Source organism: Pipistrellus kuhlii, unplaced genomic scaffold, assembly GCF_014108245.1.
Source record: "Pipistrellus kuhlii isolate mPipKuh1 unplaced genomic scaffold, mPipKuh1.p scaffold_m20_p_5, whole genome shotgun sequence".
In the NCBI taxonomy this organism is placed as follows: domain Eukaryota; kingdom Metazoa; phylum Chordata; class Mammalia; order Chiroptera; family Vespertilionidae; genus Pipistrellus; species Pipistrellus kuhlii.
In genome coordinates this window covers 50,726,882-50,753,225 of record NW_023425551.1, presented here as the reverse complement: position 1 = coordinate 50,753,225, position 26,344 = coordinate 50,726,882, and the positions used below count along the sequence as shown (strand labels likewise).

General features: G+C 35.1%; 2 protein-coding genes across 7 annotated transcripts in view; one reads left to right on the top strand and one right to left on the bottom strand.

Moving 5' to 3' along the window:
• LOC118705044 (pleckstrin homology domain interacting protein) overlaps positions 1-26,344 on the bottom strand; it is a 136,140-nt gene that overhangs the window by 92,301 nt on the left and 17,495 nt on the right. For 5 of the 6 annotated variants that reach the window (XM_045572939.1, XM_036413211.2, XM_036413210.2 and 2 more), the window contains exons 5-7: positions 23,214-23,364; positions 23,027-23,125; positions 6,888-7,048 (exon numbers count right to left, since the gene is read on the bottom strand). In XM_045572939.1, coding sequence (XP_045428895.1) covers positions 6,888-7,048; positions 23,027-23,125; positions 23,214-23,364 — 411 coding nt within the window. The remainder of the gene's footprint in view (positions 1-6,887; positions 7,049-23,026; positions 23,126-23,213; positions 23,365-26,344) is intronic. The other variant, XM_045572940.1, reaches the window with a different exon arrangement.
• Positions 10,525-11,202, top strand: LOC118705053 (uncharacterized protein C1orf50 homolog). The gene has a single exon (XM_036413229.2). It carries the CDS (start codon positions 10,565-10,567, stop codon positions 11,159-11,161), a length of 597 nt encoding a protein of 198 aa, XP_036269122.1. The 5' UTR covers positions 10,525-10,564; the 3' UTR covers positions 11,162-11,202.

The window sequence follows — 26,344 nt, the reverse complement described above, 5'->3', positions numbered from 1 at the left end:
GAGAAAATAAAACCCCCATAGGCCCTGATCGCTGGCCGGCCTAGGGACCCTACCTGTGGGGTCTTGGACGGTGAGAGGGCATAGGCTGGGTGAGGGACAACCAGACCCCCCACCCCCGCACGATTTTCGTGCACTGGGCCTTGAAGTATTAACATAATTAACGAAGAAATTAGATTATTCTAACCTTAGCAAGTAAAACAAGTATCTAAAGATTATTTCCTAAAAAAAGGGAAGGGGTAAACAATAAAAGGAACACCAAAAAGTAAGGAAAGTTTATAGAAATATTAAAGGATAAGAGCAGTAAGAAATAAGGTAAAAATAAAATAAAATCCATGAGCAATAGTGAAAGGTCCTGATAAAATAAGATAGTATGATTTTAGAAAAACCTCAGCTGACAAATTTTTTCAGCAAAGTTTCAAGGTTTAGGAGAAAATAAAATAGTCATTTTCAGTTACTAGAATTACGAAGTGGGAAGGTGAAAAACGTTGGGAGTACAAAATACAGTGGAAGTAAGAAATTCAGCTAAAAAGGTTTTATCTGAGGAAGAAAAGAGTGTTTTAAAAATGCCTGTAAAGGAGGTTTGGATTTAACCTGGTAACTACAGAAGAATTTTATGCAAACAAGACATAGTCACTATACTCTTTGAGCCATGATGTTTTGCTTTTTGCCACAATGTTTTATTTTGTGTGTTTTTTTAATATTTTTTTTATTGATTTTTTACAGAGAGGGATAGAGTTAGAAACATCGATGAGAGAGAATCATCGACCAGCTGCCTCTTGCACACCCCCTACTAGGGATGTGCCCACAATCAAGGTACATGCCCTTGACCAGAATCGAACCTGGGACCTTTCAGTCCGAAGGCCGATGCTCTATCCACTGAGCCAGACCAGTTTTGGCTGCCACAATGTTTTAAGAAATGCATAATCTGGCTAAGTACAAAACCAAAAATGCTTTTTTAAAAAAATCATTTAATTCCAAGCAAACACATAGCAATGGGTCATTATTTTTACTTTTCAATAATGAAAATCTCTTGTAATTACTGTGAAAGTATGTTCATTAGTATGTTACCATTTATCTATGTCAAACCTAGCATAAACAGAAAACATTACAATAAGAATGTATAGCTTTAGTTTACTTAAATCCCCAAACAAAATGTGACACCAAATGTACAGCAGTGTGTTTTTTAAAAATGTCATAACAGCTTCTTTTCTTCTCTCCTGGAAAAAAACAAACAAACAAACAAACAAACAAACAAAAAAACACCCACATAGTGAAAAGTCCTGGTAAGAAAGGGTGGGACTTAAATAAACCTTAAATTTGCCTAAGAATAGGAATTTAGTTTGAACTACCCTCTAAATTTGCTTATTCCACCACCACACCTAAAGAAGCATGAACATAATGATTGTGCCATTAAGACAATCAATATGCATCTTAGCTTAGGACAGAGAAAGAAAGCAGAAGCAGACACTCCAGAATCACTGTTATTTCTTTTAATACTTTTAAGAAGATTATGAAAATAGTGGTAACAATGACCCTTTCTTCCTGTATACATCTGCATCTAACAAAACAGGTAATTCTTATTTTATTTGTCTACCAAATACTAACACTCTCCAAAAATAAAGCATAAGGAAATGTCTAGTACACATTTGGCTTTGGTAAGTCTGGTAAACAAAAGTCCTATAAGTATCTGTGACAATGCTTTCTCCTCTACTTCATTATATACTTGGGTATTAAAATTCTCCTTAAAACCTAGAAAAAAATGTCTTACCTATTTATATGAAAACATTATGAAATAACTTCAGATATAGGACTTTGAATCAATTAAATTCTATGCAGACTAAAGCAGAACCTAAAGTCTATACCCCCAAAATTTAATAGTTTCTGAAAGACAAGTTTTAAAGAGTTTAATTGAACTATATGCATTTCTTTATTTAAACTAAAAACTAGATTAGAAGTGACAACTATGTGAGCTGTTCAATGAAAAGTACAGGGCAGAGTAGTACATGACAAAGAATGACTGACTTTTGCAAGCAAAAAACTGCACACAGTTGGAAACAGTACAGTAGGTTACTTCTGCTCAGATGCCCTTAAAATGAAAAAGTAGACCTATAAACCTTTCCTTGTTAAGAGAAGTATCAATAGTGAAGATCAACCAAAGATTATTACTTTGACAAGAGATATAATAAATTATATAATTTCAAAACTTCTATCTTGGAGAATTTGGCATTTTTTGTAAGAACAAAGAAAACTCTTATTTCTCTTGCTACTACTACATAGCTTTATAAGTCAGATTTCACTTGTTGGTGTCATTAAAAAGACTAGCTTTAACCTGTTAATTCCATCCCTACTTCCACTGTGGCTCCGTTCAAGCCCTGATAATTTCTTTCATGGACCACTGCTAGAACCAATTCCTCTGTATATATTTAGTTTCAATCCATCTTCTTTAATAATGCCCAGGGTGTAATTAAAAGAAGAATTTCTACTCATTCTTTTATCTCAATTTGTCATTTTCTCTCCATTGACTTCAGGCAAGAAACCCAATCTTTCATATGCCCAAAAGGACACTGAGGATTTTGTCCCCCACCAACATCTCTAGCTCTTGTTTAATGATGCTCCATATTTATTCTTTGCCATATCCAATAATTCACAATTGCACATTACATTCTCCCAAAGTTTATCAATGCCTTTCCCTAAGCCTGAAATGTCTAGCTCAACTCAGCTGAAGTGTCCCTTCTCTATAAATTTCTCTTACTATCTATAATAATAAAAACATAATAAGCTAATTCGACTGGACGTCTTTCGAGACGACCTTCCAAACGAAGCCGGGGCTGCGAGGGAAACCCGGGTCCCAGGTGCCAGAGGGAAGCTGGTGCTGGCAACTGGGGGAAGGAAGACTCCTCTTGTGTGAATTTCGTGCATCGGGCCTTTAGTCTCTACTATAAACTGAATTAGTTACTTATCTCCTATGATAGATACCTCTGGATCTTGAGCGGTCTCTGTCTTTTTATGTTACATCAATATGTGAGCTCTCCAGGGACAGATGCTATGACTTTCATTTCTGTATCCTAGTGTTTTAGAACAGTGTCTGGCTCCTAAAGACTTAAGTGTGTTTAAAAAAAAAAAAAAAGCATAACCTTGGGGAAGGGGGTAGAGGGTTAATTGGAGGAAAGGAAGACATATGTAAAACTTTAGACAATAAAACAAAAAGAATGTATTAACTTCATATTTTTTATCATAACTTACTGCCTTTATGGAACTATTCTGTGCTCTTTTGCCTTATTTTGAAAAGAGATACACATTTTGTTTCTAAAAGGAAAAAGGAGAGAAGATGATCTTTTTATATGGTCCTCAACATACTTTTATATTTTGAGTGAATGGCTCACTCCTGAGAGAATTCATTAATTCTACTTTTCTTAAGTAAATATTATTTAAGGCAATGATTCTGAAACCAAGAAAAATAATTTAAAAACTAAGAGAATTAGATATCAATTATTACTTGGTAATTGTGCTAGCTTCCTCCCTAGGTTCTTCTAATTTTTCTATTGGGAAACATCTATTATTAAATATAAAACAATGGCAAACTTGCCCAATATAGAATTTCACTTACCAATTACAATGATTTCAGTTTAAATCTTGTATAGCATCCTATAATAATAAAAGACTAATATGCAAATTGACTGAATGGCCAACGACCAGTCACTATGATGTGCACTGACTGCCAGGAGGCAGACGCTCAATGCAGGAGGCGCCCCCTGGTGGTCAGTGTGCTTCCACAGGGGGAGCACTATTCTGTGCAGAAGTCGGAATAATGGTTGGCGAGCGTAGCGGCAATGGCAGCAGCTCTAGGGGATGTCCAAATGATGTGGGAAGTGGGCCTAAGCGGGCAGTCGGACATTCCGCAAGGGCTCCCAGATTGTGAGAGAACCCCCCTCCCCAAGTGCACAAATTTTGTGCACCAGGCCTCTAGTTTATATATAAGATTCTTAGATAGATTAAAAAAATTTTATTTAAATCTATCTATAACAGCAGGTAAAACTTAATGGCTGTTTATTGTACATCTTGTTATGTACTAATTATATGCATTATTTCATGTACTATGAAAAGTCCTATGGATTATACTATTATCTATTCCACTCCCACTTTTTTTGAGATGAGACACTGGCCATAGGTCATCTGTCCATGCTAAACTGTTAGGAAGTGGTAAAGTTAAGGGTTGTGGACAAAAATCATACACCTATGGATGAGAACAGTGGGGATGGGGGAGGTAAGGGTAGGGTAGAAACAAGGTGGAGGGGAGCTTTTGGGGGGAAAAAGGAGAACAATTGTAATAATCTGAAAAATAAAGATTTATTTAAAAAAACAAATCTTTAAAAAGAGTTGAACTAGGAGTCCCTTAATGGCAAGCTGAGGCTCTTAACCACACTGCTATCTAAACTGCCGTTAGCTATTTTTACTCAGAAACAACTCAAAGACAATTAGTCCCTTGGAAAAAGCTTTCAAATATATCTGCACAAAAACCTTTGTGATAAATGTACAAGGTCTTAAGATACATAAGACATAAATAGGAAATACTGGTTAGTCTACTATTGGATTGCTAGTCTAATAACTAACAAGTGTGACCCCTCACGGGAATGAAAGATGGTATTTTGAGTGAATGGCTTATTCTTGAGAGAATACTATGATCTACTATCAGTCATGATCTACTATGCTAGCGCCTAGTCCAGTCAGTTTTCAAAACTGATTTTCAAAGCATTAGTCAGTGGCTAGTGTGTTCCCAGTGGAATGAGGGAACACCCACCCAGCAGCCATCCCACTTTATAAAGTTATAAAGAGTGAACACATATTTACTCTACTTGCCAATTGAGGGGATTAATCATAAAAATACAAGAAAATTTTAAATAACATACTCTCATATTTTTGCATTTCTATTCACAAGGAAACACTTTGGAATCTGTAACTGCAAATCACCAATAAAAAATTACAAATGAGACAGACTTTGACACAACTAGCAAATTGTAGCATATATGTAAAACTTCAACATTTTTAGACTCTTGTTGAGACCATATAAAATAACAGTGGCAATTTTCTCCCTTCATTTATGTCTTTAACAAAGAAAAATAACTGAATACAGTTTCCTCCTCACTTACCGTTCCTGTTCCCCAAATCAAATATCTTAAAAGTAGGAATTATACATTTAAAATAGGAGCTGCAGATAGTAATTATCTTAGGCTTTGTAGTAATAACTACTTAACTGTGCTGTTGCAAAAGCAACCATAGATAATACATAAACAACTAATGTCTATATTTGAATAAAATTTTATTTCCAAAAAACAGGTGGTAAGTTAGACTTTACTCACAGTTGTAGTTTTCTAACTGCTGATTGCGAATGAGGGTCTTACAACTCTATTTGTATCTACCACTCTAACTATACTTATGAGAGTAAAAGCATTATTATTTCACTCCATTTCCTTAAAAAAATCTCTAGATTATTGACCTAATTCTAATCTTTAAAAAAGAATTCCCACAAGGTACTTTATAGACATCAAAGACTAAGAAATTACATATTTTTTATAATCTCAATGCAATGGCATAACTTTTAAATCACCAAAATGAATACAAACACAATGTAATGCTTTCTTCTCATTATTTCAGACTATTTTTGAAAGAATTCTTTTAAACATTAGAAATAAAAAATTCCATTTTGCTTTGAGAACTGAATTTAAATATTAGTATAATAATTTTGAAAAAGCTAAATGTAATTATTGTTGCAGATATCAAACACTTTAGCAAATAGATATACCTATTCTTCACTGTGAAAATAACTTTTGTTAGAAAATTTTTCATTTTTATGCTGCTTCATAAAGAACAATGGAAATTTAAAGAAAAAAGGTAAAAGGGGAGAATATTAAGGTAGAAAATGACCTACAAATACCTGAAAAGAATTAGAACCAGAGAAAAGATATGTATAAAAATCTCTCTCACATTCTACTGGTTTATCGATGACGGGGTATACTAGTACAGGAGTAGTGGACATAAATAAATCTGTTTATAAGCATGTTTACTAAAAAGAGGAATCTATAACTGTCTCAACTGTTTAAAACTCATAGCTGCTTGCTTCAAAGACAGAGACAGGTATTTCCATTTTAACTTCCACTTGCTATTTTTTTTATTTCAAAAGAAATTAAGAACTTTGTGAATAATTTAATTATAAATACAAGTATTATTAGTATGAAAAGTATTATCCTTAGTAGATGCAATAGTTAAGGTGTCCAAAAATAAATGGAAATTTCCCCCAAAATAATTTTCTCACTGAAAACCAGTCCTTTTCTCCATTCAACACGTTATAAAGGAATAAAAAATAAACCTAACGAGCCTTTTTGAATACAACATCATACATGTTAAAGAATGAGGTTAAGGACAAAAGATAATAAGGCATGTTAAACATGCTCAGAATTTTTTCTGCCACAATTTTGAAGGGAAATTTCCCATAGACGAGCCGTTTTCTACAAGTAATATAAAAATACACATTTAGTAGTCTCCTCTAATATGCTTAACGCACTTTGGAAATGCCCTTGGGTTTAGAATTAAAATTACTATTTGACATTTTACAAAATTTCAAACAGTATATTTGAAATAATGCTGAGAATTACACTTATCCATGATGTGGGACTATAATATAGCTGTGACTGTGATATAACATATCTTTTAGGAATTTTCCAAACTTGGATAAAGCCTAGCCTTAAGTAAAATCTTCTGAGAATAAGCTAAATTACCTGAATTTCCAGGTTTTTATTAAAAAGAAAAATAAAGGTTTAATCTTAAGTTCAACTATAAGCAATGTTTCTTCAATTCTTCATATGAATTAAGATATTTTAAAAATTACTTACAGTAAATATCCGTCTGCCAGTTCTATCAAAAGTTACACAGTACACAGACGACAAATGTCCAAGAATTCGTTTATGCATTTTCATGTGCTGATATACTGCAGTTGGAACAAGTCGCTCAAGCCTGTATTTCCCATTCAGCCTCCTTGAAAACAAAGTATCCGCTACCAAGAAAAAGAAGAAAAATATTTATAAATCATATTTTTCTTATTACCTCTTAAGAATTCACATATTCTAATTTCTCATATGTTGATAATAACAATGCTTTCTAATGTACATGGCTCCTAGTTAAAGTCTACAAAACAGTCATAATAAAAACACTGAAATTCGGTGAGTTAGGCACTTTTATCCTCCTTTTACAAAGAACGAAATTCAATTAAACGACATGTCCAAAGTCACAAGATAAATATGAAGGTAGAGTTTAAACTCAGGCTTTTCTTTGTTCAGTTTTAGTTTCATTTTTTATGATATTTCTTTAAATTTCTCTATGAGATAGGTTTTCTTGTAAAAGCAGTCAAACTGAATCCATCCAGTAATTTTTAGTTTTTATCATCCAGCAATTCCTAAACACACTAAACTTGACATGCCAAAATAATGCTTTTAAAAACTTTACAAATGAAGACAGAAGTATTCAGTTTTATTTTTAAAAATTATAATTAAACTGGTTATCTTGACAAACAACTGTATAGTGAGTGATTCCTTCTCTATTTGCTCTTTTTCAACTAACCCATTTTAACTATCTTTTAAACTGAAATTTACTTCACTACAGCACAAAATGTTCTCTCCCAACTAAATTATGACTGTACTTACCTTCTATATTGATAATTTGAACAAAAGATGTTCTATAAACATATGCTGACTGATCAGCAGGCACATTATTCACCTATATATTTTTTTAATATAAAGCTTTATTTCTAACCGTGACATCTAGTAAGCACTAAATGGGATAGTAAGGACTATAGTTTCTCACTTGACTTTAGTCCCAAAGATAATTAAATACATATAAAAATGCTATTTAAACTAGATTTAGAGCCTCGCAATTATTGGCAAGGCACAAATATCTCAGTTATAGTGTACATAATGCCAGTATTTTTTAATACACAATATAATACATGTTTGTATATTTAAAGTATTTGTGTATTTGAGAGCAAAAAATAAAAAAATCTTGGCGACTGGTGAGATTTAAAGAAGAATATTTTCAATATTTCAAGAAATAATTACATTATCCTTATGTTCTTTTACTGTATCAATCATTTTAACTTCTAACTAGAGGCCCGGTGCATAGATTTGTGCCCCGGTGGGGTCCCTTGACCTGGCCTGAGGACATTCCCCAAGGGTTCCTGGGTTACAAGAGGGCGGATTACAAGAGGGCGCAGGTCAGGCCAAAGAACCCCACAGATGCACAACTGGGACCAGGCAGGGACCACAGGAGGGCTCCAGGGCGTGTCTGGCCTGTTTCACCCAGTCCTGATTGGCTGGACCCCAGCCGCAAGCTAACCTACGGGCCTAAGCATCTCCCCCTGGTGATCAGTACATGTCATAGCAACTGGTCCAACAGTCACTTAGCATATTAGACTTTTATTATGTAAGATAAGATAGATTATCTCTCCTGCTGTAAACATATAAATTCTATACAATAATCTATTTCAACCTCTATGAATATCTAAGACAAGCTTTAACAGCTATGAATTAGTATATTTAGGCTTAAGTTGGTTATACAGTGATTCAATAAGTTCTAATAAGGCCTGACACATCTTTCCTTCTATACAAAATGGCCTGGTAAAAGACGTCCTCCAGTGCTTTGGTTCCAAACTGATTTAGAACAGGCATCACATAAAAACACAGACATCAACCGTCTTGCCAAACTATAATGCAAACACTTATCCAAACACTAAGAATCAATGATATTTCTGTAAGAAAATAAGTGATGACATATATCACAAACACTGACAGCGTTACAAAAACATAGTTTAATTCCCTCCCTCCAAAATTTAAAAAAATTCTAAAAATGTTAAATTTTATTAAAATATTTAACATTGTTGAGAGATTATATATATACGTATTTCTGTACCAGGTCACTGATAATATGTCTATTTACATGCCAGTACCAAAATTTTAACTTTATACCTAATGATGTATTAATATTTATCCAGATATTTTACTTTATTATGTGCCCATTTTGAAATGTCTTAGTCTTGATTATTTATTATCTAATTTGAGGATCACTAAAACGTTTTTAAGACATCAATTTGTTGTATATGTGTATAACCCATGGTGAAGGCCTAAGTGGGCCTGGGTACGGTCAATGGAAGAAAAGAGAGGACATCTATAATACTTTTAACAATAAATATAACTGCAAAAGAATCAACATGTTGAAAATATAGCTTTAATTTCACTTATAAACAATAGACACCTTTCTATCCAGGAACATGACACTTTCTTCCTATAGCTGGGACCAAGTTTTTAACGGAGAAAATTTTGGAAAAAGATAACCACAAAGTTACCATAGTTTTTCTCACTATACAAATCTGTACCATTTGAACTAAGTTTCCTGGGGGGTAAATGATTAGCATCTGCAATAACCACAGTAACTACATTTTTTAGGACATTAGAAAAATACATAATAAAGTCTCTGCAAGTAAGAATGAACATAAAGCAGAAATACCATAACTCCCCTCTTCTAAATTTTCTTCTCCTTCTGTTAAGCACTTTGCAAAATCAACAATGACACATGGTGCGATTGCAATAATTTATCTAAGATCAAAATTAACCTCATTGTTTAAAAAGATGAGTTAAATATTTAAATTACTCTGAATTAACAAAAATGCAGAGGTTTTTTAAAGTTTTTTAACTGTTAACAATATAATATGCTATAAAATGTCTACTACAGTGTAGGAAAGCTGTTCCCCCTTAACAATCAGAACTGAAGGGTCCCAGAACTAGTGCCTATTAACTTGTATGAGCTCATGAAATCAAAGCTCTGGAGAAAGTATAGTCAATACAAAAAAGCGTGTGGCTGTCAGATCCAAAAACCTGAAAACTAATTTTTGTACCAGTACCAGAATTGAATAGGATGCAGAGAAGCTAAAATATGTAACTCAGAAGATATTTTAGTATACATGGGCTCTTTTCTGATTACTAAAATTAAACAGGAAGCAGAGAAGACAAAATATGTAACTCAGAAGGTATTTCAGTACAATGTGGGTTCTTTTCTGATACAGAAAAAGGGATACTCAGGTCAAAAATAACACCAGAGTACTTTACTAAGAGTATTTCTATTAATTTCTATTAAATTCATTTTTGTACTATATTTTAACTTATTGTATTTTGTGAGTCTACTTAAAGGAAGGACCTGAAAAGCTCCCTAAGTTTCTGAAAATAAAATGCAAAAGTAGCTATATCTTATAATCAATAACCATATAAACAATTCCTAAGTTAAAGTACAAAAGATAAATTCTGAATAATCAGTACCTAGGTTTCTTTTTCATCTCCATGGTCTGTGTTAATAAATGTTTTCTAAATGTAAGATTAATACAATGGCTAAACTCATAACTATAAAACAAGAGTTTGGGAACCCATAAAATTAAACTTTAGTAAACTACATTAAAAAAAAAAACCTTTAGGCATGCGCATGCTCTTCCGCAGCGGCCCACTGGAGGTAGGGGAGATTAGCTGCTGCCATGGAGGACCCAGCGACGCCCGGAGGGTCTGAAGGGGTCCCTGGAAACCAAGTTCCTTCGGCGACCCATCCGAGAGGAGCCCTGGTGGAGCTCACCCCGAACCCCGCTGGCCTGGCCCTGGTGAGCCCCTACCTCACCCACCGGGCCGGGGACCCCTTGGACCTCGTGGCGCTCGCAGAGCAAGTACAGAAGGCTGATGAATTCGTCCAGGCAAATGCCACCAACAAGCTAACAGTGATAGCTGAGCAAATCCAGCATTTGCAAGAACAAGCCAGGAAGGTATTAGAAGATGCTCGCAGAGATGCTGACTTGCACCAAATAGCTTGTAATATAATGAAAAAACCTGGCAACATTTACTACCTTTATCAACGGAAGAGTGGTCAGCAGTATTTTTCTATTATTTCTCCAAAGGAATGGGGAACGAGTTGTCCACATTCCTTCATTGGTGCTTACAAGCTACAGCATGACTTGTCCTGGACTCCCTTTGAGGACATTGAGAAGCAAGATGCTAAAATCAGCATAGTGGACAAGTTGCTAAGCCAGCCAATGGCCCTGCCTCCAACACCTGACCTCAACTTCCAGGGACTGCCTCCCTGAAAATGGACTGTGACAACAGTTCTCAGGGCAAGGACCTGTCACCTCCTTGTTGCTCTCATTCTCTGCCCTGATGGGAGGTGGCAGGAGAATTGAGGATGTGTAAGTGAATCATGAACTTCTTGGAAGGAAAAAAAAAAAAAAAAAAACTTTAGTAAACTTTTATAAAGCAAGACCATATAAAAATAAATTTCAAACTAATATGCCCTTTAGATGGGCTATACCCCCTATGGATACTCAAGTCCCTTATATAAAGTAGTATGGCATTTGCATGTATATTTTAAGTTGCCTCTATATTAATTGTAATACCTAATACAGTGTAAATGTTATATAAGTATTGTACTATTTAGTAAATAATGACCAAAAAAAAGGTCTGGTCATGTTCAGAACATGTTCAGTATAGATACAACCATCATAGACTTAACATTTTTTTTCAAACATGGATTTTTGATCCATGATTGGTTAAATTCATGGATTCAGAACCCACACATATAATGCGTGTACTGTATTTTCCCCCACAAAATAATGCTACATCGATGATCAGGAACTAAGAGGGCAATTTCTAATTAAATAAAAATGACCTTTCAAGCTCATTCCAAATCCCAAAAGTTGTCTATACACACACACACACACACACTATATGATTCCAGAATTCCTATCAGACAAATATACTGTGTGGTATAAAGTATTAAAGGCATAGAATTTTATTCATTTAAAGAACCACAGCCCTCACTGGTTTGGCTCAGTGAATAGAGCACCGGCCTGTGGACTGAAGGGTCCCAGGTTTTATTCTGGTCAAGGGCATGTACCTCAGCTGCAGCTGATTGCTGTTCTCTCTCATCAAAGTTTCTAACTATCTTTCTCTCTTCCTCTAAGTTAAAAAAAAAAAAAAAAATCTATATAAAAAATATATTTTTTTAAAAAAAGAAAGAACCACAAAAAAAATATTCTAATGAAAAGGAGATATGACTGTGGGGGTCAAAAAATTGCTATATAATTCACTGAAAGAGAAGTTTGATAAAGCCAAAGTCAAATGGCTATGAAAAAGAGAGAAGTCACTAGGGCTGACAGCTAGAAAGAGACTCTTATTAGAAAGACCTGAAGAATCTGATGAAAGAAAAAGGCTTATCTATAACAATTATCAATGTGGATAAACTTCAAAATACAATACACAGTGTGGGGAGAAAAAGGACTATAGAACACGAATTCCATGCACTGGGCCTCTAGTCTCCAATAAGGAAACTAAGGACAAAATTTAACTTTCCCATAGATAAAGCCCAGGTTTGAATTCATAGTCTAATTCCAAAGAGCACAATCTTACTATGCTGCCTAGGAAGACAACTATTAGGAAAAACGACTGAAAGAAAACATACCAAAGTACTAATAACAGATAAACAGTGAGACTGACTGATATTTGAGCTGTTCTTGTTTTACAAGTTTTCTCCATTGAGCATATATTCATTCTGCTTGATTTTTTAATTAAAGTATAGTTCAATATACTGCATGGAACTCATAAAAGCAATATGAAAAATCTAAATTGTCTAAAGAGATTAACTTATATTCAAAATCTGAGAAAAATAGGTCCACAGATAAAGATGTAAGGAATTTAAGTTTATTTAACCATAAAAAGGAAATTAAAAATTGAGTATATTATACTAACTGAATTATGTACTATACCACAGAGCATAACCATGGCCTACTCGACAATGTATTGAATGATATGCTACAAAGAATTCACATCAGGTTTGATTAAAAAACCATCCTATATAAATAAAAAGCCAATATGCAAATTGCCCCCTATATCGAGAGTTCCACCAGGGGGCTGAGCCAGCCCATCAACTGCCTTCGGCCCTTCCTCCCAGGTAGCCGCCCCCCAATCGGCCCCCACCCTGATTGGGGTGTGCCATGCCAGTAGGACCCACCCATGAGCAAATTCGTGCACCAGGCTAACAATTTTATTTATAAGTTTTGTTTCTAATACATCACAGATACGATAGTTTAGATTCAATTTAATTTGGAAAGGAATTGTATAAGGAGAAACTTTTAATGTTTAATTCACTAGAGCCAACTGATATGCTTGCCACAATAATTTTTCTGAAGTTACTAGCCAGAGATAATCTGGGAAATAATTCAACACAGACTGATTTATTTCTATAGCACCATCTGATCTTTATATCACCCTACACCAATAGCTAACAAATGACCAACATAGGAAAAAGACAAATTTATAACTATAATATACAAAAGTCCCAACTTTAAAGTAGAGGAGGTTGCAACATTAAAAGGATAATCCTGATAATTCTGTAACCAACTTTTTGCCTGCTCCTCTCCCCCTAAAAAAAAGGTGAAGGGAAAAAAGAATGGGTGAGTAAAGGAAAATAATCACCTGGGCAACACTATACCCATAAAAGCTTCTCTCATTTTGCTACTGAAACTAACAATTACTATGCACACTAGCTATCCTCCCAATCTCTGCATAATCAATTTTGATATTTAGCTGTACCTCTTGTTTGAAAGATACCATGTTTGTCTGAAAAAAAGAACACAAATACTGCCGAAACCGGTTTGGCTCAATGGATAGACCGTCGGCTTGGGGACTGAAGGGACCGGGGTTCGATACCGGTCAAGGGCATGTACCTTGGATGCGGGCATATCCCCAGTAGGGAGTGTGCAAGAGGCAGCTGATCAATGACTCTCTCTCATCAATGTTTCTAACTCTCTATCTCTCTCCCTTCCTCTCTGTACAAAATCAATAAAAATAAAAAAAAAGAACACAAATACTAACTGAAATAAAATATAGAAAGCAATGATTCTAAAAGTTAAAAAATATCATGAACAAAGTACATAACAAGCACTAAAAACAAAACAGACGTTACAATTACTAGGATTGTAACTTACTAAAATTGTATAATTACTTGGTTTGTATTATTCTGTCTCTTTTCTTCCCTGGAAACTAGTCTGATGCTGCTTCAAACAGAAAATAATATAACATTTTAAGTTTTAAACATTTTATGTATTTTATAATTCTTTAGAAAAACTTATTTTTAAAAGTGATAGTTTGTTCTATCTCTCTCTCTTCCCAAAAAAATAAATTAATTAAAAAAATAAAATAAAAGTGATAGTTTGCTTGACTGGCATGGCTCAATGGTTGAGTGTTGACCTATTACCCTGGAAGTCAGGGTTTGATTCTGGTCAGGTTACATGCCTGGGTTGCAGGCTCAATCCCCAGTAGGAGGCATTTAGGAGGTAGCTGATCAATGATTCTCTCTCATCATTGATGTTTCTATCTTCCTCTTTGAAATCAATAAAAATTTTATATAATAAAAGCCTAATATGCTTAAGTGTCAGGTCATCCATTCAACCAATCAAAGCGTAATATGCTAATGATATGCTAAAGCTGTTCAACCACTCGCTATGACATGTACTGTTCATAAGGGGGCAGATGCTAAGATAGGTAGGTGTGCTTGCTGCTGAGATCCAGACAACCAGAACTGAGACTGAGAAGGGCCGGACACGCCTTGGAGCTCTCCTTAGCTGGCCAACTTCCCCTGTCCCTCCCCGGCCCTAATTGTGCACCAGTGGGGTCCCTCGGCCTGGCCTGCTCCCTCTTACAATCCGGGACCCCTCAGGATATGTCGGAGAGCCAATTTCAGCCCAATTCCACAGACCAGGCCAAGGGACCCCACTGGTGCACGAATTCGTACACTGGGCCTTTAGTATTAAATATAAGTAAAAGCTAATGTTTTATGCCAAATATATCTTTAAGTTTTTATTTTAGAGAGAGAGAAACAGAAAAGGAGAAAGAGAATGATGTGAAAGAGAAACATGATCCAATTGCCTCTCATAAGCACCCAAACCAGGGAATGCACCAGCAACCTGGGCATGTGCCCTGATAGGGAGTCCAACCGGCAACCTTTAGGTGCATGGGACTATTATGCTCAACCAACTAAGCCACACTGGCCAGAGCTATTTAAAATATTTTAACCATTCATTTCTCAGTCAACAAACATTTTATGGAGTACCTATTTTGGCCAAGTATGGGCTAAGGGATATAACAGAGAAAAACAAAAGACAAAGCACTTACCTCTTAAGAGATTGCAGTCTAGCAAGGAAGGCAGACATGAAACAAGGACTTACAATATTAAGTGGCATCAAACAAAAGGTTTTGGGAAATTCTGAAATATACAGTACAGGGTACTAAACTTTGGGGGGGGGGGGGTTATCTGAGAATCAGAGTAGATTTCTCTGAAACACAACATTTAAACTGAAAAAGTTCAGCTATTTTTTACTGGAAAATGAACAGCAAAAGATAGAAGCATATTCTAGGTCAAGGAAAGAACATGTGCAACGCTCTGAGGCTAGAAATATAGTATTCAAACAACCTAATAAGGTTGTATACTATGGTTAGCATACAGAGGACAGAGAGCTAGGATTCTCAGTTGATCACAGAATCATCTAGATATGCCAAGTTGCATGTGCAATTCCCAGTCAGGGCACATAAAAAAATCAAGCAATGGATGCAAAAAGAAGTAGAATAAAAAACTGGTGTCTGTTCATCTCTCTATAAAATTAATAAAAAAGAGAGACTGAAAAAATAGAGGACATACTACAGAGTATGCATTGTCATAAATTTTGGACTATTTCCCAAGGAAAAGAAATTGAAGGCTTTTAGGAAGAAAGAAGTGCATATCTTGTATAATAAAGTGCTAACATGCTAATTAGACCTAACTGCAGAACAACCATCCAGACAACCTTCCAGACAAAGCTGGGGCTGCAAGGGCTGAGGCAGCCGGGGCTGCGAGGGCCAAGCCCCTTGCATGTATTTTGTGCATTGGACCTTTAGTGATATAGGATAGTTCTGAAGTAATTGCAGTTTAATTTCTTAACTGCAATAAGAATAGACAAGAAGAGATGTGACTAAAAGCAAAAGCTGTTTTTGCAAAAGAAATCAAAGGTTTCCAAAAACAAAATTTCATTTTAGAGGGCACACTACCGAGTACTTTTTAAACTATGGTGAAAAATTTTGGACTATTTCCCAAGAAAAATAAGCTGAAGGCTTTTAGGAAGAAAGAAGTAGGTATGATATTATAAAACAGCTTAGAAATAATTGCAGTTTAATCTCTTGACTGCAATAAGAATAGACCAGAGGAGATATAACTAAAAGCAGGGAGCTGATTTTGTAAAAGAAATCTAAGGTTCCCAAAAACAAAATTTCATTTAAAAAAAAATTTAATCAGTTTGCCGACAAGGTTCAAGCTTTCTTAAAGAAATGAATATTTCCTGTCAAATTTAAGTATTTATGTGGCAAGATATAAACTTGAAAGAAAGAATATATCAAGCCTTACTGTTTCTAGAGTTCAGATTCTGAGACAAAATGTTTCTATATATAAGTCAATACAGGCATACCTCATTTTATTGTAGTTTGTTTTACTGTATTTAAGATATTGCAATTATTTACAAATTGGACAGACCTTCTTCCAGCAAAAGATTATGACTTGCTTTACTGCAACAGCCACTTTATTGCGGTGGTATGTCTCCAAGGTATGCCTATAAATAGACACAGCTAGTACAAGACTAATGCATAAAGATTTCAGAGAAGGCAAAAGGATGCTATATAAATGCATAGCATCAGAGACAAAATAACCAGGGCAATAAACTAAGTTTTAGTTACTACCTCAACTAAGTTTGTTAAATTTTTACAATTTACATCACAGACTAGTAGGCACAAAGTAGTCCGGATTTATAAACAGACAGTAAAATAAAACAAGATAAACCCTGGCCAGATAGCTCAGTTGTTAAAGCGTCATCCCCATACACCAAGGTTGCAGACTCAAACCCTGGAGGGCACATACAAGATCAACAAATATTTCTCTCTCTCACCTGCCCTCTGAAAAAACTAAATAATTAAAAATTTTTAAATAATAATATATTTAAAAATAAACAAGCACTGAGATAAGCCCAAAAGTTGCTTCTTAAATTGTACAAGCATGGGTTCTAATATTCCAAGTGTAATCAATTGATACCTTAATTCACTAATAATAAACCTTCATTTTCTAAATACCAGTTTCTGCATTTTTTTCCTTAAAGCTACCCTTGGATCTCTTACTTCTCTCTCTTCTTCCAACCATCTATTCTATTTTTTTTTTACCCTCACCCACTTCTGAACTTTCCTTGTTTCACCTCAGTTAATCAATTACATGACTTAACTATTGTCTAATATTTACTAACTAGAGGCCTGGTGCACAAAATCATACGCAGGTATTGTCCCTAGGCTTAGCCTGCAATCAGGGCCATCTTCCCCAGCATCTGGCCTCACCCCATGCCACCACCCACCCAGGTTCCCAGTTTGCTATCAGGTGATAGGATTCTAAGGGTCAGGGGGAGGGACTGAGAGGCCAGCCGCTCCCACCCGCTCGCCGGCCTCACCCCGGCCATGGGGGCCTTGGCCTGGCACTGCCACATCCCCTGCCACCCACCCTGGTTCTCCATTTGTCATCCGGCAATCGGAGCCTGATGCCAGGGGGAAGGACCAAGAGGTCAGCTGTTCTGCTCACTCACCAGTCCCGCCCCCCCTACTGCCACCCACCCAGGTTCCCCGTTCACCATCCAGCAAATGGAGTCTGCTTAGGGTAGGGACCTAGAAGTGGTCAGTACACCTGATGACGACTTGTCGAGCAGATGTTCTGCTGTTATGGTCATTGGATTTTTATTCTATATAATAGGATGCTGAAGAACTGGGTCTATATCTTCCAGGACTTAAAAGTGTAATATTACAAAAGTCAAAGGTAAATAAATAGCTACAACTATGTGATAAAAGCTATACTAAAGCCCTGGCCTGCAGACTGAAGGGTCCCACGTTCGATTCTGGTCAAGCGCACGTGCCCAGGTTGTGGGCTCGATCCCCAGTGTGGGCCGTGCAGGAGGCAGTGGATCAATGATTCTGTCATCATTGATGTTTCTATCTCTCCTTCTCCCTTCTACTCTGAAATCAACAAAAGCATTTAAAAAAAAAGCTATACTAGAGATAACTAGCAATAGGCACTTAATTCTACCTAGTGACATTTAAGTTTTAAAGGATGAATAGACAAAAAAGAGACACTGCAGAGAAAAATAAAACATGTGCAGAGACAAAGGGATAAAAGAGAGTTTGGCTGATTCTAAGGGCTCTGGAAGAGGTGTACAAAACTAGAGCAAAGTCCAGGTTAGAAAAAGGCAGGATAAGTAGGAAAAAGTCAGTTTTGTGAGCCACATTATAGGGCTGAGCCTATTCAAAGTCATCAGGAGAGAGGAGGCAGCATATGAGCATATTTGCATTTTAGAACATTTAGAGCAGTGGTTTTCAACTAGAATCAATTTTATTTGAAACATTTGGGAATGTCTAGAGACATTTTTGGCTATCACAATCATGGTGGTGAAGTATTGAGTAGAGTGGATGCTACTAAAATGTATTGAGTAGAGGCAGGGATTCTGATAAACACAATACAATGCACATAACAAATTATCTGGCCTAAAATGTAAGCAGTATCAAGGTTAAGAAACCCTGATTTACAAATCCTGATAAAGTCCTTCAGTTAGATAAGACTAGAGCAAAGAATCAGACAATCTGTAAATTTTAGAACAGAAGACATTTCCTTGTTTATCCTGCAACTCTAAAAAAAATATTCATTTTTCATAGTCCACTGCCTGATATCAGGTAGTGACTCAACATTTACTTGTTAAGTAAATGAATGATGTAGAGCTCCAGGCTTGAAATGTTGCTGTGGCCACAGTAATAGAAAACAGATTTAAAGTATGAGACAAATTTGAGGTATTCAAATAGAGAGGTCCAATAGTTCACATATAGTTTGGAAAAAAGTTAAGAATGGAAAATCCAATTTACCACCACATTGATCTTAAGTGATTATCTATCTGACTTACAGCAAGAACTTCAATGAAAATGAATAAACCCTAAGTGCAGTATGGTATCCTGGTTCAAAAATCCTGCAACAAGAAAATGTAGTTAGTGGGAAATCTGTTGAGATATGAGTAAGGTCTGATGCTTAGTTAATAATAATGTTATCAATGTTGGTTTAGTAGTTTTGAGAACCATACCAGATTATAACATTAGGGTATACTGAATATGGGGGACACAGGAAGGAGTTCTTTGAACAATGTGTGCTTCAATGTGTGCTTCTTTTTTTTTTTTTTTTTTTTTTTTTGCACATCACAGGTTTTATTTGGTATGTACAGAAATGTTTAATAGTTGTCAAAAAAAAAAAAACACAAAAAAACAAAAACAAAAAAGCAACATACAAATGGATCCCTGGCTTTGGGCTTTATGCAACTTTTTGATAAATGATTTCCTATTCCAAAATAGAAATTGTATTTTAAAAAACACCCTATATCCCAAATGTATCAAAATTAAAATATGTGGATTTTAAACATTTAAATCTATATTTTAAGAAAAGCTAAATATAAAGCTTTTGTGTTATTCCCCCACTGATATTTGGTAATACCACACTGACCAAGAAAAGAGAAAAGAAAATCTTTAAAGGTAGCCAGACAGAAAATGGAAAGAGTAACCCCCCAAAAAAGAAGAAATAAGTCAGTACTACAAAAGTTTGTATTTTAAAAATATGTTTTCTGACCCATATTCTGTGATAACTTGAAATGATACACTGTATCACCATGCAGGCAAACTATTCAGGCAAAAATCTTGATGAACTTTTCTTTCCATACCATCGTATTCATAATTTTCTAGGAAAGATATTCAAGCCTGTCACCAAGGTAACCTAACGAGACAGGACAATAAACCAAAATGACTATTCTTAGTCATTTTGATTAGTCTAGCTTTTCTGTTTTTATATTTTCCAATTACAGTTTATATTCAATATATTTTGTATTAGTTTCAGGTGTAGAGCATAGTGGTCAGACAATCCAGCTTTTCCTTAGAGCTTTAAAAAAATGTATGCTAAAAAAAAGTAGGTAAAACTGTCAAGCATTCTAGAACAGGTATGTATTTTTAAATATAAAGAACTAGCATTTTCCCGATGAATAAAAAAAAATCATAACACAATTTTTATATATATAATATAAAAATAAAATATTTTAAAAATCTTTCAGAAAAGTACAATTACCTACTTAATAATTAATTCTTATTACCTGAATATACCAGTTGACTTTCTCTGTTGTAACACAAAACACAAGATATTTTTGTCATACTCACATTCCCTATATTCATGTCAGCAATACTTACTGATCTGACCATATATAACTAATAGCAATTTTCTTGAGTAGCCCAAAGTTATGAAAGTTTAGCTTATTGAGAATAAGGAATACTGCATGACTCATTAAATGTGTAATCTCGGTCAAGTTGCAAAAACTTTCCATGCCTCAATTTCTTTCTCTGTAAAATAATAATAGTTCCTCCTATAAACCATTTAAGGTTTTAAAAGGGAAAATACTAGAGTACTGCCTGGTACGCAGTAATTACTTTCATAGCAAATATTAACAGGAAAGTTATTTTCTATCAATCCTCTTGCCCTTTGACTACCACAGGGTTGCCTGACAAGGTATTCAAAGAACAACACAACATATTTCCTTTAATATATGGATCTGAAATTCTCCAAAAGAGAATAAACTTTTCCCTAGAGGGCAGTGGTCGGTAAACTGGCTCACGAGCCACATGCAGTTCTTTGGCCCCGTGAGTTTTTATCAAAGGCCAGCTTCGGCGTACCCTAAATTAAGGAAAAAATAGGATTTGGATAGATGGCTAGGTAGGAGGAGGGGGTTAGTAGAAGAGGCAATGATTAAAATGAAGTTCTCTGAAAATTCACAAATTTAGATTTGGTGGTAAAGGAAGTATACCACCACTAAAGGCCTGGAACATGAATTCATGCTTCAGTGGGGTCTCTTGGCCTGGCCTGTGGGGATTGGGCCGAAACCAGCTCTCTGACATCCCCCAAGGGGTCCCGGATTGCGAGGTTGCAGGCCAGGAAGAGGGACCCCACCAGTACACCATTGGGGCAGAGGAGGGCTCCAGGGCGTGTCCAGCCTGTCTTGCCCAGTCCGGATCAGACAGACCCCAGCAGCAAGCTAACATAACGATTGGAGTGTCTGTCCTCTGGTGGTCAGTGTGCATGACAGCGACTGGTTGAACGGTTGAACAAACAATTGGACACTTAGCATCTTGGGCTTTTATTATATAGGATTAAAATATCTTAAACATTATTATACTATCTTAATCAGAAAAGCGACATAGCTAAAGTAGAATTAAATAAGAGGAATATTACAGTGTTACACAATATAAACTAGAATTTTTCATATTTCTGTTTGTGGAAGGAAGAGACAAAGAAGATATCAGAAGATGTGTAGGAATCCATGATAAATAAGGATCTGATAAGGTAAAGGGGATCTAGGAGGCATTTTCAAGAGGACGACCTAACTGCATCCGTTTCCTTTCTTTGAAATTTTAAAGGCAAAAAAATGCACTATGCTTTATAAGTAAATAAAACAAAACAAAAAAACAAACATTTTGTTTTCCACCCTTGTAACTACTCTATATTATGATACAGTCGCCCATTAAATTAACCTAGTAACAGGTAGTAAACCAGAGATTTTCACCCTTTTTCATCTCATGGTACACAAATTACTAAAATCTGCAGCACAAAAGTAACATTTTTTGCAGATTTGATTTTAAAAAAAGTAAAATATTGATTTACAAAAAAATAATAATTGCCTACACTTTTTGCTCCCAAGTGGCTTTTAAAAAATTTAGGTTCCTATACTTATATATAAGGATTTATGGTACTAAGAATTAACCAATTAGATATAACACTATTATGTGACATGACCAATAAGATGCAATTCTATTCTAAGACATGTATATTTATGGTTTAAGACTGGGCATTCACATCAGATGGCTATCATTATTTTCACTCTTGTCATTTTTTATTTCACAATCTAAGGGAAAAGAGGTCAATACCCTGACTAAATAATGCATGGTTGAAAATCGATGCAGTAAACAATTCTTTGTAAAAATAAAATACTGATGTACTAATTAGCCAAATTAGGTACAATATACACTCCATAATTATATTACCAGAGGCCCAATGCACGAAACTCGTGCAAGGGGCTTGGTCCCTGCCACCGCAGCAGCTGGTTCGGAGCCCCCAATTAGCATATTACACTTTTATGATTATAGACTAGAGGCCTGGTGCACAAAATTTGTGCACGGGCAAGGCGGAGGGAGGGGGGGGGGCCGCCTCAGCCCAGCCTGCACCCTCTGTAATCTGGGACCCTTGGGGGATGTCTAGCAGTTGGACATCCCTCTCACAATCGAGACTGCTGGCTTCTAACTGCTCACCTGCCTGCTTGCCTGATCACCCCTAACCACCTCTGCCTGCCTGATCGCCCCTAACTGCTCTCCTGACTGCTGTCCTGGTCTCCCCCAACTGCCCCCCTGCCTGCCTGGTCGCCCCATGTAGCCTGCTGTTCAGTTGTCCAGTTTTGATTGTGAGGACCCTTGGTTTTTTATATGTATATTAGGATTACTAGAGGCCCAGTGCACAAATATATGCAAGGGTGGGGGTCCGGCCGGCTTGCACTGATTGGGACCAATCAGGCTGGGTCGGCCAGGGGGAGGGGCTGTGGGCAGTTGGCCAGGCAACCCCGCTTGCCCTTGTCCTACTCTCAGTCAAGGGGACAATTTGCATATTAGCCTTTTATATATAGGATGACTTCTTCACTATTAAGATCAGTTATATAAGAATCTGATAATGTTAGTTTACATAATATGAAATTCTCTGATTTAACAGTAAATAAAAAACAATTTTATTTTCAAAAGCTCTTTACCAAAAGAATATCAACTTGAAAATAAACTTAACTCACCAATGCTGGGTGGGCTACCATAGTTAATTGGTGACTCAGGTGGTCTTCCACAATGCAATGCAGCCAGAGCAGATCCTTTCCACACAACATGCTTGCAGCCTATTAAACACACATATTTATAGGTACGAGGATAGGGCACAAAGCCAAAAAATAAGAATGTCTAAATGCTATTAGAAATTTTTCATACTTTTGTTTGTGCGTAGTAAGGACTGTCTTCCAGCTCCTAATAAAGTTTGTACTCCAGGAACACTTTGTGGAATTTCTTGTTCAAGAAGAGGTCCTAATCGATGACATATTTGCAGCAAGTGATCAGGTGCTAAATGTCTGTAATACTTCACCTATTATGTAAAAGATATGAAATATTTGCTAAATAAAATGATATAATTCTTTATAGTAAGTACTCTTTATAAAAATATAGTAATTTGTTCTGGATAGTTAACATTTCAGTTTACTTGGGAGAAGAGTTCATGTTTATTCTGTGAAATCACTTGACTCACAGAACAGAATAGGTACCCAACCATCATTTAAACCACAGAGAAAGAAAAACATGAAAGAATTAATGTAACCTAAATATAGCAAGTTATAAATTAACAAATGCTAGTCAATGCAAATACTGATTATATATATATATATATATGTGTATACACACACACACACACACACACACACACACATAGCATTGTAACCTAAAATGGTATGCTTTAGTTTAAGATTTTAATTTTCAGAAAAGTAAAATTATAAAGTAAAATATTTTATATGCTTGATATTATAAACAGTATCTCCAGAATAATTCAGGATTAAATAAACTTGATAGTTCATGTTTTCATTACAAAATTTTAAAAAATTAGAGAGCATCTATGCTGAGTTTTATTATTTACCTACAACCTAACATAAAGGTCAAATTCCAACTATTAATTGAAACATATTTTGACTTGTATAAAAAAACCCTCTACCTACTAGAAGTTGGAGCATTTCTGGAATAACTTCAAAACACTGCTTAATTTATGCTACTATTTGAAAACATGTTATGAAATGCTAATTTACTTATCCTACAGTATTTTCAGTAGACAATATTTGCATATTAGTGTAAAGAGAGAAAATATACTACTTTACCACTTTATATTTAGAGGTTATCAAGTTACTAACAATTTCTCATTGTAGTACCTAAATAATAATACTCTCTAATTCAGCTGTTTTCAAAGTCTATTAAAAAAAAACATCTGGGAGTTCCTCAGCAAAAATTACAAATAATAAGACACTATTTACTTTTCACTCCCATTTTTCTCATGAGTTATTTGGTGTTTTCCAGAGCCCACATGACATGTGATGTTACAATAGAATGAATACAAAAGTATATAAGAATCTGTCTCTATTAAGCAAGGCCAATAAATGTTCTAAAAAATGTAAAACAATGACATTATTCTCACAAATTTGTTTTAGAAAATAATTATTTTATTTTAAAAGTTAATTATAGCAATGTGGGGGGAGGTCAATGGGGAAAAAGGGAGATATGTATACTGCTATTTGTAATACTTGGAACAATAAAAAAGAATGTTGATGTATGGCCCTTTGGCTTTTTCATTCTTCTGTTTTTATTTTTTAAAATATATTTTATTGATTTTAGAGAGGAATGGAGAGGGAGAGAGATGGAAACATCAATGATGAGAATCATTGATTGGCTGCCTCCTGCACACCCCCCTACTGGGGACTGAGCCCGCAACCCAGGCACGTGCCCTTGGCATGTGCCTGGGACCCTTCAGTCTGCAGGCTGATGCTTTATCCATTGAGCAAACCAGCTCATTCTTCTGTTTACCTTGCATTTTTACATTATGTTATAATCATTCACATATGTCATATTTTTATATATGTAACTTTTATACAATTTTTTTATCCTATCTTTTCTCCATAAAATTATATTTTCGTTGTTCTCAAGTAATTTGCTTTATAAATAAAATTTAATGACTGCATATTTAAAAAATAAGTCAATTGTAGTAATGTGAAATAAACTTAATTTAAATAAAATGTTTTAAAATTTCTATTTTTAAATGATAAATATGAGATTATAATCTATATAAACAAAGGAACTTCAACAATCTTTATTCATATAATGAGTTTGGGAAATTGTGCATTAAACACAGTTAGTTTCATGTAAAGGGGTTATGAGCCAAGAAGTTTGAGAATTGCTACTCTAATTCATTTAGTAATGGCAATTTTAGTATGAACTCCTTATAAAACTGATTTGGAGATGTGTGGGGTTAAATAATTTCATTCCATCTTGTAGTAACTATCATACTCTAACCTCTGAAGACCATGATGATATTTCTAAAAATTTAGCTAGTATTCATCCTTCTAAGATGAAACTAATTGAGAGGAACTTACTTTACTTTTCCTCATAATACACTCCTGTCATGGAGATGGCATGGAGCCATACTGCCACACTGACTTAAAATTATACAGTGTGGCATACAACAGTCAATAAGTACTGATAGACTAAATATTTCTGAAAAAGGTTCTAATACAAATTATACACACTACATCTCTGCTTTTGAGAATCACAAAGCAATGACATTAAAACCTCTGAAAAATCTTAAGATAAAACTGTGTTTAATGCACAATTTCCCAAACTCATTAGCTATAGTATCCCTTTTTCCCTAATAATATCATCTTAACCAAAAAAAAAAACCAACTTTTTTTCAAATATCTGCTTCAGTATGATTAGCTAAATAGACAAAGCATTTAAAAGAAAATACACCAAAATAATATTTTAGATATATTTATATTTTCTCTAATCTTTCCTAATTTGCTTACAATAAAATTTAAAAGGAAAAATATCTAAAATACTTATGACCCTTACAGATCTAAATTTGTACATAATAATTGTTCTAATGTGACTTCTTTAAATTGACCAAAACTGCCGAAACCGGTTTGGCTCAATGGATAGAGCGTCGTCGGCTTGGGGACTGACGGGTCCCGGGTTCGATTCCGGTCAAGGGCATGTACCTCAGTTGCCGGCATATCCCCAGTGGGGGGTGTGCAAGAGGCAGCTGATCGATGACTCTCTCTCATCAATGTTTCTAACTCTGTATCTCTCTCCCTTCCTCTCTGTACAAAATCAATAAAATATATTTAAAAAAAAATAAATTGACCAAAACTCCTTGTAAAAATTTTATTTTAACAAGAAAATTGATTACTTCTTAATGGTAATTTTGTAATGATCCTGTATTAAGAATCTTTTTGCAAAATACATTTCAGGTAACGAACCTGAAAATCCTTATTGCAGAATTTCATCTTTTAGTAAAATATTATGAATCCATTTTT

Excerpts from the sequence above, each read along its gene's own strand:
- LOC118705053 (XM_036413229.2), top strand. The coding sequence starts at position 10,565 with ATGGAGGACCCAGCGACGCCCGGAGGGTCTGAAGGGGTCCCTGGAAAC.